The following is a 14,372-nucleotide window of genomic DNA, read 5'->3' as shown; positions in this document are numbered from 1 at the left end:
TCACACGTTAAATTCTATTCTATCTATAATAAACCGATCTATCACTACTTCTTTATTTCCTACCTCGTGGAAACTTGCCAAAATCACCCCTATCCCTAAAAAGGATACCCCACTAACGTATAAAGATCTTAGACCTATCAGCATATTACCTTGTCTTTCCAAAATCCTGGAAAAAATAGTTTATTTGCAGCTTGTTAATTTTTTAGAGGATAATAATATTCTTCCGGATTTGCAATCTGGTTTTCGAAAGGGCCGCAGTACGTCCACAACTCTCTTAGATGTAACTGGCAATATTTTAGAATCACAAGATTCTGGTATGGGAACTATTTTAGTATTTTTAGACTTTTCCCGTGCATTTGAATGTATTAATTTGCAACTTCTTTTAGCTAAGATGGTTTATTATGGGTTCAGTGCATCTACACTACAATGGTTTAAGAGTTATTTAAATGATCGTCGTCAATATGTAGAGGTTCGCAGAACTGATGGTTCAGTCTCATCTTCTTCTCCTTCAATTATTACCAGAGGTGTGCCACAAGGTTCTATTCTCGGTCCTCTCCTTTACATACTTTATAGTGCTGATATAATTAATAATATTAAATACTGTAAGTTTCATTTATACGCAGATGACCTACAATTATATTTAAGTTTTAAACCTCAAGATATAGATATCGCAGTCAAAAAGCTTAACGATGATCTAGACCGTATATCTGACTGGTCTCAACGTAACTGTCTCGTATTGAACCCTGATAAGTCGAAGTTCATGGTATTAGGTACCCGTCAGCAAGTCGACAAAATTATTTCTAGTAAACCTACCATTATATTGCAGGGTAATCAGATTTGTCGTGCAGAGGAAACTCGGAATTTAGGACTAACATTTGATGCTCTACTTCGATTTGAATCTCATATAAAAGATGTAGCTCGCAACTCTTTCTATCGTTTGAAAATTCTGTACAAAATTCGAGACTTTATTAATATACAATTACGTATAAGGCTCGTTGATTCTTTGATACTGTCTAGGTTTAATTATTGCGACACTGTCTATGGTCCACGGCTTTTAGAGAAGTCTAAATAAATTATTCAGCGTGTTCAAAACGCTTGCCTTAGATACTGTTATACAATCCCCCCACGGAGTCACGTCACTCCTTATTACAATACTTCGAAGATCCTTAAAATGTCTAGTAGACGCTACATTCATCTCGCTACTCTACTTTTTGGAGTTATTAAAACTCAGTATCCATGTTATTTATACTCAAAACTTAATTGGTCAACTCGCATGCGACTTCACAATCTTCATATTGGAAGACACAAGTCCAATGCCTTCAGAGGTAGTTTCAAATATGCCGCAGCTAAAATTTGGAATAACTTACCTCCGCCCTTACGTACCGCTAAATCCATTACCACGTTTAAGAATAAAATTAAATCATTTGTCCTTAATATACAGCTTCAATATCCTGTCGAAAATATTCTCATCTTCTAATTTAAATTGTTATCTTACCTCTTACTCTTCATGCGCAATACCTATGTTACTTTAACTAATTTCATAATTTTATATAATCACAATTTTCCTACAGTAATTATCCTCATTAACATACGGACACATGTACATACACGACATACGTTTCACTCTCTATTCACTAATACGCACATGCACCCTTACACACTCTCACTTAATAAACACACACACTCACCCTCGAACTTAAATTCATTATAATCCGTTAAATGTATAATACATATTATTAACACAGTTGATTTGATTTGATTTTTTAGTTTTAAGCTCATTATTTTTATATTTTTTGGGGTTCAGCTGAAAATCAGCGTTGTGGCACTCCCTCAATGTAGGAGTGTCACAACATCTCGCTGAGCTGATGTCCCTTTTTAGAGATAAGGTTTTAATTCACTATTTTGTTCATTTTTCTATTGTGTGTACCACTTGTTTCTAAAATAAATGTTTTCTTTCTTTCTTTCTTTCTTTCTAATTCATTCAAGTGAGTAAAAAAAGCAATTGAGAACAAACAACGTTCGAGCGCATTCTATTAAGTTGTAAAACTGAAACTTTTTCCATTCCAACCATTAAGTCGCGGCCGCGTGGACGAGTGTTCCTCGCACTTTGTTAAAGCTAATGCGTTTTCTTCACAGACCATAGAAACAAGGGAGATATGCCACAGCTTTAAATTACGCGAGTAATGGCCCCGATTCCTGCAGACACCTCCTAAATTTATTTTAAGTTATACCCATCATTTTCTTATCCGCTGAAAAGAAAAGGGACGGATGATTGTCAACAAGTAATTAAATTAATTTTAAAACGAATGAATAACATGGGCGAATAAAATAGGCATCACGCTGGTATGCATTCCGTTTGACGTGCGTGTCTAGTTAATTCTGTCGGGTTATTGGCCGATGTAATATTTTTAGACGGTTGTTTTATATTTCTGCTTAAAATTGACGTCTGTTCCATAAATTTTATGTCTGTCGATTGGATAATTTTATAATACTATCATTTCTTCATATAATATGCACGATTTGAGCATATATGGGTCCCACCGGCTATGCTCCCGCGGCATCTCTCTATAATTATAACTCTATGGTTTCCTTGTTTGCTTTTATTTCTCAAGTCGCTATAGATACCTAGTTGTACTTTTTTGCTGCCGTTAAGTACTTTAAATAGGTCAACGTTAATGTACCTAATACACTTCTCATCAAAAAAATCGAAACACTTCCGTTTTCATTGTTTCTGTCCGAATTTAACACAAAAAAGAATTCATACGATGAAAAAAAATACATAAATGTATAGCTGGCAGTTTGGCCATTACAGTAATAAGCGAAAATTCTAAATTCAAAATTAGAATTTCATTTGTTTATCTTATAAACGAAATGAATCACTGTTTTGAGACAAATGTGTGTTTAGGGTTGGAGTACATTTAGCGTTTAAAAACTAAAAATTGGCGCCTATCCTTAAACTTTTTGTTTTTTATTTCAATACTGTGACTTTGGGACGTCTGAAAAAAGGTTTTTTTTCTAAAACGTATGGATACTTCGCCCACAGAAGCCGCCCAAGTTGTGGCATTGCTGGATTCTGGCCTTAGTCAGCGTGTTGTGGCTGCAAGACTGCATCTAAGCCTGTCATCTGTTCATAGAGTCTATAAACGTTATCGGGAGACTGGTTTGTTCACGCGCCGTTCAGGATCTGGCAGGAATCGGGTCACTTCTGAGCGAGATGATCGATTTATTGTAACAACTTCTTTAAGAAATCGACGCCTTAACGCTTTTCAACTGCAGCAGCGGCTTCGTGTTGTACGAAGGGTGGCTGTAAGTGACTCTACAATTAGAAGAAGGTTGAAGGATCGTGGACTGGTACCGCATAAGCCAGCAAATGGGCCGAAATTAACTGCAGACCATCGAAGAGCGCGCCTTAACTTTGCACGTGAGCACCTAAATTGGTCATACCTACAGTGGAGCAAAGTTCTCTTTTCTAATGAGTGTAAAATTATGCTGTATGGTAACGACGGAAGGAACAAGGTCTACAGAAGAGACGGAGAACGCTATGCACAATGCTGCATTGAAGAAAAGGTCAGCTATGGTGGCGGTTCGTGGACGGTTTGGGGAGGAATCAGCGCCGACGGTAAGACAGAGCTTGCTTTCGTGTCTGGGCCACGTCTGCCTGCACTAAACTGTCATCGGTACGTCGAAGAGTGTCTCGAGCCTCATGTGATGCCCTATGCACATTTTATTGGCAACGGCTTCATATTCATGCACGACAATGCTAGGGCTCACACCGCGGGCGTCGTACGAGATTATCTTAACGAAGTCGATATCTCTATTATGGAATGGCCAGCAAGAAGCCCGGACATGAATCCCATTGAACATCTGTGGGATGAATTAAAGAGACGAATTCGAGCAAGAAATCCTGCCCCAGAAACACTTAGCCAGCTGCAAGATGCAATCCAAGAGGAATGGGACAATATACCACAGCATGTGATCGTGACTCTCATCCGATCGATGAAGAACCGTATGGAAGCAGTAATTAGAGCTCGGGGAGGGAATACAAGTTATTAAATAAACGTTTTTTAGCTTTTTTTTTCATTTACGTGTGTTGTTTTATCCATTTCCTTTATACTCCATACGGAATAAAAATGACTCATTTAACAAAATACGAAACCTATGAAAAATTCATTTAAATTTAGAACATTAACATTAAGATTTGATAAGCTCATATTACTCACTATTAAACGACATTTAACATTTATTCCTAAATGTACACATTTTTCTGATAATCCTGACAAAACGTAAACTTGCAAGGTGTTTCGATTTTTTTGATGAGAAGTGTATTTTAAAAGAAATCTCAAACATCTAGCGAACTAATACTAATGATGATGAAGCGGTCAGGTACGCAGGATATATTAAGGTGCGCAGACGTTCGCGCAAAACGCAGGCGCACACACTAATAACCATGATGCAATGTACTAAGATGACGAAACTACATACTTACATCACGACCCTCCCCCCCCCCTGCCCTAACCCCCTTTAAAGCCGGTTAGCAAAATTATAACAAAAATACCAAGAAATGATAATAAGAACATCATAAAAGTTAATCAGGCATAATAATGTCTGCGCTCCTTGTAACCATAACCATAACACCTTATGAAAAGATGGTGCCGGCCTACAATGTGTTAGTTTTATTCAATTAAGCGCCATCGGGTCTCGCATATTGTTTCTTTTATAGCCTTATTATGATATGAAAAGAAAAACTCCTCTGCTGGACTGGAAGTATAGAAAAAAACATAGAATGCGTTCAGTGCCTATCTTCCCGTGCATGTCGTAACAGGTGACAAAGGGCAGCGTCCTGTCGAACATGATGGATCATCTGTAACATGATAGGCTAATCCCCTATCATCATACGGTTTATCATTATCCACCTTAGGACGATGCGTCAAAAGTGGCTGCAAATAGTTTCTTGATTATTTGTAGTTCTGCCCTCCCCTTCGGAGAATACGGGTGTGAGTTTATGTATGTATGTAAAAGAAAAACTTTCGGATTCACCACTCGCTGTTAAGCTTTCTGTTAAGAGCAGTAAGAAGGCACCCCTGACACCAGGGTTGCTGAGATTGGTTTCTCCCCCAAGGATCTCCACTACGATCGGTCCTGCGCTGCCCGCATCCAGCGGCTACCCGCGACCTTCACCAGATTGTCGGTCAATAATTAGTATTACTTGTTAATGAATTCTATTTAATTTTATTGTAAATATACATAAGCGCGCACACGTATGCATGCACTGCACACATTGCCTACATGCGCACACACGCACACACACACACACACATCCATCTGCACTCCTAAGTACAGAAATAAAAATATAAAACAATGATAAAAATATACATTAAGGAAAGACATAGATATAATACATACATATTTGGTATAATAAGTCACTAATTAAGTAAGTTAAGATAAGGAAGAGCCAAGCCTCCTAACACAGACTTTCCCAGTCTAAAGGGGGGCTTGGGTCAACTAGCATTTAAAAGAAAATATTGTCTAAAACGAATAAAGATTTTATTATTTATTATTATTATTATTATTGGTCATCCACCTAACAACCTACACGATGAAGAGAGAGTAAGTAAGAGGTCCATCAGCAGGGCTAACAGTCGAAATCGATAATTTTTGGTTTTTCCCTAACATATTATGCGTGCCACGTGATTTTGTTCGTATTTTGACAGAACGACATGACTTATTCGGGTTCACATATTAACCAATCGACAAAACGCCTATGATATCGTCAGTGACAAAATTTTATTAAGTTGCGCATTGACCTCACAACTCACAAATGAGAGAATGAATAAGTAGGTAAGTTACTATTAATTACTATCCGCCCGAAATTTTTTACACTCTGCTAAACTATAGAATAGTTTGTTGAACAGAATCAAACAGTGAAAGAACTGAGTTTAGAAATGGACTACACATACAGGGTGTTAGTGACATCGTAACGAAAACTTTGAGGGGTGATTCAGACCATGATTGTGAGTTGATAACAAGTGTAATGTTCCGTCGCAAAAGTACGAAACTGAAAATAATTTAAAAAGACACTAAAATTTTTATGCATTTTCCGAGAGGAAATTCTACTTGATATCAATTCAGGATCATGGTCAGGATACTTATCCCTCAATATTCATTATGGTGTCCCTAACACCCATACGCGCATATGACATCATAACGAATACTGAAGGGGATGATTCAGCTCATTATTCTGAGTTAATATCAAGTGGAATTTTCAAGAAAAAATCACAAAGAAAGCATGAGATTTTTTTAGTAAGTAACTCACTTTTCAGTTAGGTACAAATATTTTTCATCTTGTCGTCAGAAACTGATGTTTAATTTTCTTTTCGAAAGACCATAATGTACATTCACATTTTCTAATTGCTACGCATTTTTTATTCAAATTCAACGAAAACCATAAGGAAATTGCGAGGCCTATCTTAGAGCCATCGCAATCATTTCTGATGGTATTCCAAATTATACGAAACACTTTCTACCCTTGGATTTTACTGTAGACTACCGGAGTTTTATTCGCAATAAAGGCATTTCCAGGGTCATTACCCCGCACTGCGCTCGACACATTTCTCTGAATGGACGCAGATGGTTCCTATGAATAACCCTTTGTCAGCTTGCCCTTTTTTTTTTTTTTTTTTGGTAACGAAGGGGAAATCCTCATGGATACCTCGCCACCCGGGGGAGCGACGAGGTTATGTCGGACTCCTACCGACTAAAACCCCTCCGATGGCCCTCTGCGGTGCATGTCGGGGAGCTCCGGGATCTCTGTCGAACGCACCGGTGCTCCCCTCGCACTTGCTTTCAATAAAGCGCGTCCCGGGGTAGATCCCCACCCCTACGCCATCCCAGTTTTACGGCGATGCGAGGCCATATCGCATTGCCGTCCATCCCGGAGATCGAGTGTTGAGTGGTTCGGGCCCCCGCCCTTATCACTCACGATCCCCAGTGTCCCCTTTCAGTCGCCTCTTACGACAGGCAGGGGGTACCGTAGCCCTATTCTTGCGCCCGGAACTACAGGGCGGTTGTCAGCTTGCCCTAATTGCCCTTGTTCCATTTTGTTTAGATGGAAGAAAATATCGCGAATGGAGTTCTTCGAAAAACAATCAGAAATGAGTAGACGCTCAAATTTTTGATATTCAAAAGGTTAAAAATTATGTGACGAAATTTTATAAACGCCAAGACCGCCTATGTAGTATCACATATCTGCAGAAAGGTTGTACGAATTTTGTCATGAAATGTACCTCGATGATATTTTCATTGGATGTTACATGCATTTAAAAGCATAAATGCTTACTAATTATTGGTATAGGTTGAATGATAGTTGTAGCCGTTATCGAGATATAGAAATACAGGATGGCCGGTGTTTGAGACATACCATTTAGCGCTCAAAGCTTTTAAGTACAAATGTTCACAGTCTTAGTACATTTCAGCACAAAATCCGTACGATCTTTTTGCATATATTTTATTAAGATTTGTGAAACTTACTACATACGGTCTTGACGTTCCTGATAATATTATAAGTTCAGAGTTGAAGATATTGGGTAAGTATTCTACATTATTTACGATGTTTTTTTTTGTATAGAAAAACTCTTACAAGTCACCTATCCTATCCGATTGTCCAAAATGACACATCAATCTTGTCATAATACCCAGTGTACACTTCTCGTCCTGTTTCGTAAGATGACCAAACATAATTAAGAATAAAAATAAATTACTTGTGAAATTGTTAAGTTTTTAATTTTTAATTCAAAATTCAAATTCATTCATTCCAAATTCAATTCAAAATTAAAAATTCAAATATTTCTGAAAACCATAGAGCAACACGGACCTCCGCAAGGAAAAATCGTGTTTTGCTGAACAAAGAATTGTATCAATTGTTTTGATAAGTATAATATAATTACTATGTAAAATCGTACAATCATGTGATATATGTGAACTTTTATGTTAGATTACATGACAAGCAGAATAAAACTGACCTAAAATTGGAAAATATCCCCTTGTTTCTTGCAGCGAAGGTAAATACTTAAAACTACATTAACAACCTAAGACATTATTTTGATGTGATGACAACGAAAAATATGAGAAAAACATAATTTTAAATGTTGAATGAAAAATTTTAATGAAAATCGAAGTTATAATTAGAATGCTTAATTTATTTCATTATAGGTACATGCCACCTTTATTCTTGCTTTCCCATTAAGTCTATCAAACGACTTCATTAACCCAAGTCAAACCACTGGAGCAAATTGGAAATATTCACATATAATTACGTAGGTACTATCATTATCGCAAGTACCTTACTTATTAGGTACATACATACATACATACATAAACTCACGCCCGTAATCCCAAATGGGGTGGGCAGAGCCACAAGTAATCAAAGACAACTTGCAGCCACTGTTGATACGAAGTCCTAAGATGGATATGATGAACCTTATGGTGATAAGGGATCAGCCTATCGCCCATAACATTAGTCCATCATGTTAGAGGACGCAAACTTACTTATTATTAACTTACTTACTTATTAGGTCTAGTCCGTTAATTAATTTTGTCTATAGGTGACAGAATTGTGACCTTTTTAATTGTGAAGTTTAATCTAATCGCACTTCAGACGTCAATTTTATTGTCATTTCCGTCTTATTAATACTAATTTGTTTTGCTATTGTGTAATTTTCTTGCAAGCCTCTGGTGACTTTTTTTCGGTAAAATGAAATCATCTCTTTTTGTTGTGACTGACTCCACATGTGCTTCGGTAGTACCAGTACTAGCAGCCTCTACACTATTTCCTCTCCCATTATCGCTAGTGGTAATATCAACATGCAGTTCATCCACTGTGGGTGCCTCGGGTCTTTCAGTTTTATCATAAACTTTATGACCAAGAACATGCTCCATCATTTCCATACTATTATTATTATTTTTCTCTATATGTTTTGATAACGACGCGATCATATCGTTAAAAATATTTTTAAACATCTCATTTTTGGTATCGTCTGTGTACTTATTCATGTCTAAATTTTGATTTGTCTCGTTAAGACCCATGACGTTTGTTGTCTCATTTATAATTATCATCATGTTTTTATCGAAAATGCTTCTTTTATTGGGCAATGTTATAGGTTCTATTGTTGTCGCACTGTTATTATTATCTAAAGCATAATCTAGATTTACATTTAAATCCAATTCAGTGTCATTTACAAGCGGCCCAAAGCTACTTTCTATTAGGTTTTCAATCAGGTTTTCTAGTGAAAAAGTTTTGTTTGTAACTAATTTTTCTACTTCATCTATGTTGTCTTCAGGAGGTGCGTATTTTTTAGTTAAATCTCTCTTGAAGAACTTGGATTGATATTGTACTGGGCCATTATCTAACATGACCGCTGGGAAGAATTTGTTAGGATTGGCTCCAGTTTTTTCTTCATTTTGTGTCTCAAGGAAGAACTGCTTCTTTTCACCGGCCGGCCATCTTGTCTTGGACACGTCTATTTTCTCAATCTTAATAACGTCTGACTTCATATGTTTCACTTGTTCTCTCAAGTTGTACCTAAGGTGAACCTTCGGTGTCTTCTTGTATTTGAAAATTGATTGATAACGGTCTCTGAAGGGGTCTCGGTGCAATTCTTGGAAGGACTCCTTATCGTGAAGTGCTAGAATAATCATTGTCAATTATGTTTACGTTACATTATAGAGAGGTTATCAAAACTTGGCTTAGTTTTAGTAGTGATTGATATGCTAATGGATTGCAGACCACTTTAAAACCGGAATAACCTTCTACAATGGAAGTAAGTATTTTCTCTCTTGTGTCATGTTCGTTTATGTTAATTCCAATCCACACTAAATACACTAAAGCATAGAATTTAAAGATTATTTAAATAAAAATAAAACAAACATACTCACGTTTTCTATCCGGCTTGTTATCAGCAACATACTTGTTTGTCAACAAATTCTCCATGAATCCGCTTTGATCGTCGACAAGGAAGGACATTGGTTTGGTCTTATCAGTTTGGAGTTGAGACACTTGCATTTGAGGAACCGGAACAGGCTCAGCTTTCCTTCTGGCTTCAGCTTTCTTGTAGCAACCGTTGGGGTAGCAATAAGTTGGTTGCTCAGCGCACATTTGGACGCAGACGCAAACAGGCGGATGATTGTGGAACTCGGAAAATATAAGGTTGAAGAAGTGTTCTACTAGAGACGTGTTGCTAGTGTTCTCGCAAATGTTACTAGATGGCGCACTTTGCTGGAACGAAACGTATTGACTGCGGGCATCTAGAAAATTTAAATTGTATTAAAATGTGGAGACACAGAGCTCATAAGCGTGGTATAAAAGCCCTAAGATGCATGTGATGAACCACGTGTTTGCTACCGATTTGTTCATAAGTTGGACTGTCCATCATGTCGTTACCTGAAGAGAAACCGGCTGATTGTAACGTAATTATTTTGTTTGACTAATACTTACATGGAACAAGTAGGGAAATTATACAAAACTGTTGAAGGATGTTCATCGTGAGCATTTTGCTTCCCTTATTTTCCACAAAAAAATGAAATCTGGACACAATTTCTAGTATATTAAAAGATATTGGTTCATCAATTTAACACAATTTTTCTTCCATTTTGTAGTTGACAGTTCTATTCAGCAGAAAGTATAGATACAATCCTATCTCAAATAGTCGGTAAAGTACGATGTAATTCAGTTTTGCATTAACTGACCACTCGGTTTCGCGTTCCGAATCAGATTGCACTCTATGAAATTGAACAGTACATTGTCAATTAGAACTGAGTTGCATGGGAACTGTGTACTTTCGCAGCAGAAAGCAACGTCAACAAACAGAACACTTCCTGCAAAACTTGGCCAAATAACAACTTGGTTTCCTTCGATTTCATGTGACAATCTCTGATGTGTCATATAAACGTCCTTTATTTTACCTTTCTCTCGAATATGCTTGGGCTTGGCGCAAACGAGCCACCGACAGGCTTTGTATCTGACAAGGCTCATTCAATACTTATATTTTTACTGTTTGTCCAATTTACAGTTATACGAGTAGAACCAGAAAGTAATAAATGCACACTACACACACAGTTTGTTACAGTCAGTTCTATACACAGTCCAGTTGTGGAGTCGAAAATTGTTTTGAAATGAAGAAGCTGAAGATGACCTATGGCGTTCTTTTATTAATTTAGTGTTGGCGCAAACACGCTACCAAACACAGCCAACGGTGAGCTGCGACAAACACTTGACATGGTTTTTCACACAATCAGTTGAACGCCGCAGACGTGTGGCCCATGGCCGCCACTCGCGTGCGTAACTCTTGTGTCGCTGCAGGCTAGAAAAAACGCCGACATCCACCATTCACCGCGCAGTTAACTGTTAGGCGTCTTACTTCTTCTCCTTCTATCGCGTGGGTTCACCTCCCTCTCATTATCCCATTTTTACTGGGTCCATTTAACTAACCTGATTTGACAGGTCCGGTTTTTTACAGAAACCACTGCCTGTCTGACCTTCCAACCCGCGAAGGGAAAACCAGCCTAAATACATGTTAGGTCACATACCTCCGAAAATTAATTTCTCCTTATCTTACGATGATTTCCTTCACCGCTGAGCATGTGAGCATTTATGATAGAAATAGAAATACTCTTTATTTGCTTTTGAAAAGGGTACATTAATAGATGGATGCTCATAAAAGTCCCTCCTTATCAGCTATCAACAATAGCATGCAAATATTGTTACAGTTTAGAAACATTTCCAATAATTATCATTTATATCATTTACACCGCATTTTTACAATTCAATATTTTTGGGATAAAAATTGTTTGACGCTATAAAATTTATGGTAGAGAATATTTATGATGCAAAAATGATGCATTTATGATGCAAACATGAATTTGAAAACAAATTCGACAATCATTGGTTTAGGCCTGTGCTGGATTCGAACCTGCGGCCTCAAAGTGAGAGGCAAGCGTTCACCCAACTGGGCTACCACGGCTTCTATCGTTTGAGTTAAGAGGTGGATTACCAACCTCAGCAACACTGGTGTCAGGGTTATTCAGTAAGTTGTAACCGGGACCAACGGCTTAAAGTGCCTTCTGAGGCACGCGACGAAGGCGTTTTACTGTTATAGTCCCTTATTTTTTACTTATTATGTGTCTCCATGCAATTTTGTCCATTGTGTGTACAGCAGAGAGTGAGTTATAGAATGTGGCGATTTCCGAACACCAGTGGCTGTCGCACTGTCCCTCTCAGTGTCGTGCGGTTCCCCGCAGATAACACCAGAGTACAAGAAAGAACAATTTGAAATAGAAAAGCATCCAGTGTCCTTACTATTAAAGAGTTTTTACAACGGGAACATTCCCAAACGGCACATCACTGCTGTCACTATTATTATTATCAAGAGGGCTCGAGTGGCCACTGCGGCCTAGTCAGATCTATTGTGACCAAGTCCCTACATTATATATTTAAAATTCCTCCTCTAGACCGATCCGTTCGATTAGATCGAGCGTCTTTTTGGAAGGTAGCTCCATGACTTCCTGGGGATCCATTATGTGGCCCCCCAGGGTTCGGCTTCTACTGTGTATGAGAGCCTCACAGCTGCACAGCAGGTGTAATGGCGTCTCATCTTCCTTTAAACAGAATCTGCATAAAGCGGACTCGGTCAGCTCCATTCTATGTAGGTGCTTGTTGAGTGTGCAATGCCCCGTGAGGACCCTTATTAAGATTCATACCCGCCCCCTAGTAAGAGTAAGGACCTCTGATGAAAATTTTTGAAAAAAAGTCTAATCAGTTGCTTTGAGTGATTAAGGCCAACTGAATTGGATCAAAACTCTCACTGTTACAAATAGGGCGATAGCGCGCGACAACCGGCTGCGGTCGTGTCCCGTTTGCACCGTGCCTTACTCTAAAACGATTGTTAGCAATGATTTTTATTTAGCAATGAACAATGGTTAGACGTTTCTGTGTAACTACATGGTCTGTTATGGGTTTAATTACCATAAAAATAAAAGTTTAAAAACCCACGAAAAATTACGCTCTAAAAATTCATCACTAATTCAAGAGCCACTCTCTTGTCGGTGTAGTTCTCCATGCTACTTTTTAGGACAAAATAGGACAGCCTTGCTCTAAAAAGTATGAAACAAGAAAATAATTATTTTCATATACAGGTATATATATATATATATATATATATATATATATATATATATATATACAGGGTGTTAGTGACATCGTAACGAAAACTTTGAGGGATGATTCAGGCCATGATTCTGAGTTGATATCAAGTGGAATTTTCCGTCGCAAAAGTATGGAACGGAAAATAATTTAAATAAGCTCTAAAATTTTCATGACTTCTCCGACAGGAAATTCCACTTGATATCGACTCAGAATCATGGTCTGAATCCTCCCCTTCAGTATTCGTTACAGTGTCACTAACACCCATACCTACTTGTATGGCTACTGTATGTACTTGTATGGGGTGTAAGTGACATCGTAACGAATACTGAGAGGGATGATTCATCTGATTATTCTGAGTTAATATCAAGTGGAATTTTCCATCGCAAAAGTATAGAATTGAAAATAATTTAAAAATACTAAAAAAATAACATGAATTTTGCGACGGAAAATTCCACTTGATATTAACTCAGAATCATGGTTTGAATCATCCCTCTGAGTATTCGTTACGATGTCACTAACACCCTGTATATATAATATTTTCTGGAATTCTTCCCAATAGTAATGTAAATAATAATTAAACGGCAGATTGAAGTAGTATTGTACAGTATTTAATCTATTTAACCCACGTTTAGTCTACCCAACTCAACTTGATGACAGAAGAGATCAGCACTCAGCAATCACCCTTTCCAAAAGGTAAAGTTCAAATTTTGGCCGACCAGAGGACGAAATAATAATTAACTATTATGATAGCCCCTGTTCTGATTTTCCCTTATTGCGGAAGGTAGGTAGATAGGCAGTTGCTTCTGTGAAAAACCGGACCTGTCAAACTTTCAAGTTAGGTAAGCGAATCCTGTGAAAAACGGGATAATGCTAGGGAGATGGTGATAGCCCTTGTTCGGAGCCTCACATCGTATAGTGTCACGGCTTCGAATCCCGGTTCGGACCTGAGTCCGAGTCTGAACTGCAAAGTCAAATCTGTACTTGGGCGGGGTCACGTGATTATACCCAGGACCAGGACCTATACTAGGTAAGTAAATTGACCCGACAAGGGATTGAACCCGGCTACTTCTAATATTGTGGCTTAAAAGTGTAAAATAAATAGACTAGAGAACACATCTTTTGACAAAAAAACATCGACTCAAAGTGTAACTGTGTTACCCACGAAATAGAAGAAAAA

The 14,372-nt window shown here is 37.8% G+C and overlaps 1 protein-coding gene across 1 annotated transcript; it reads right to left on the bottom strand.

Moving 5' to 3' along the window:
- Window positions 1-8,225: 8,225 nt before the first annotated feature.
- On the bottom strand, window positions 8,226-10,724 carry LOC126382110 (uncharacterized). The gene is made up of 3 exons (XM_050031852.1): window positions 10,490-10,724; window positions 9,931-10,299; window positions 8,226-9,680 (listed from the first exon to the last, which is right to left on the bottom strand). The coding sequence occupies exons 1-3, from the start codon at window positions 10,542-10,544 to the stop codon at window positions 8,689-8,691; spliced, it is 1,416 nt and encodes a 471-aa protein (XP_049887809.1). The 5' UTR covers window positions 10,545-10,724; the 3' UTR covers window positions 8,226-8,688.
- Between the last annotated feature and the right edge of the window lie 3,648 nt (window positions 10,725-14,372).

Source organism: Pectinophora gossypiella, chromosome 3 (assembly GCF_024362695.1).
Source record: "Pectinophora gossypiella chromosome 3, ilPecGoss1.1, whole genome shotgun sequence".
Classification (NCBI taxonomy): Eukaryota; Metazoa; Arthropoda; class Insecta; order Lepidoptera; family Gelechiidae; genus Pectinophora; species Pectinophora gossypiella.
The sequence above is the reverse complement of the archived record's forward strand: the minus strand, read 5'-3'. Positions and strand labels throughout refer to the sequence as shown.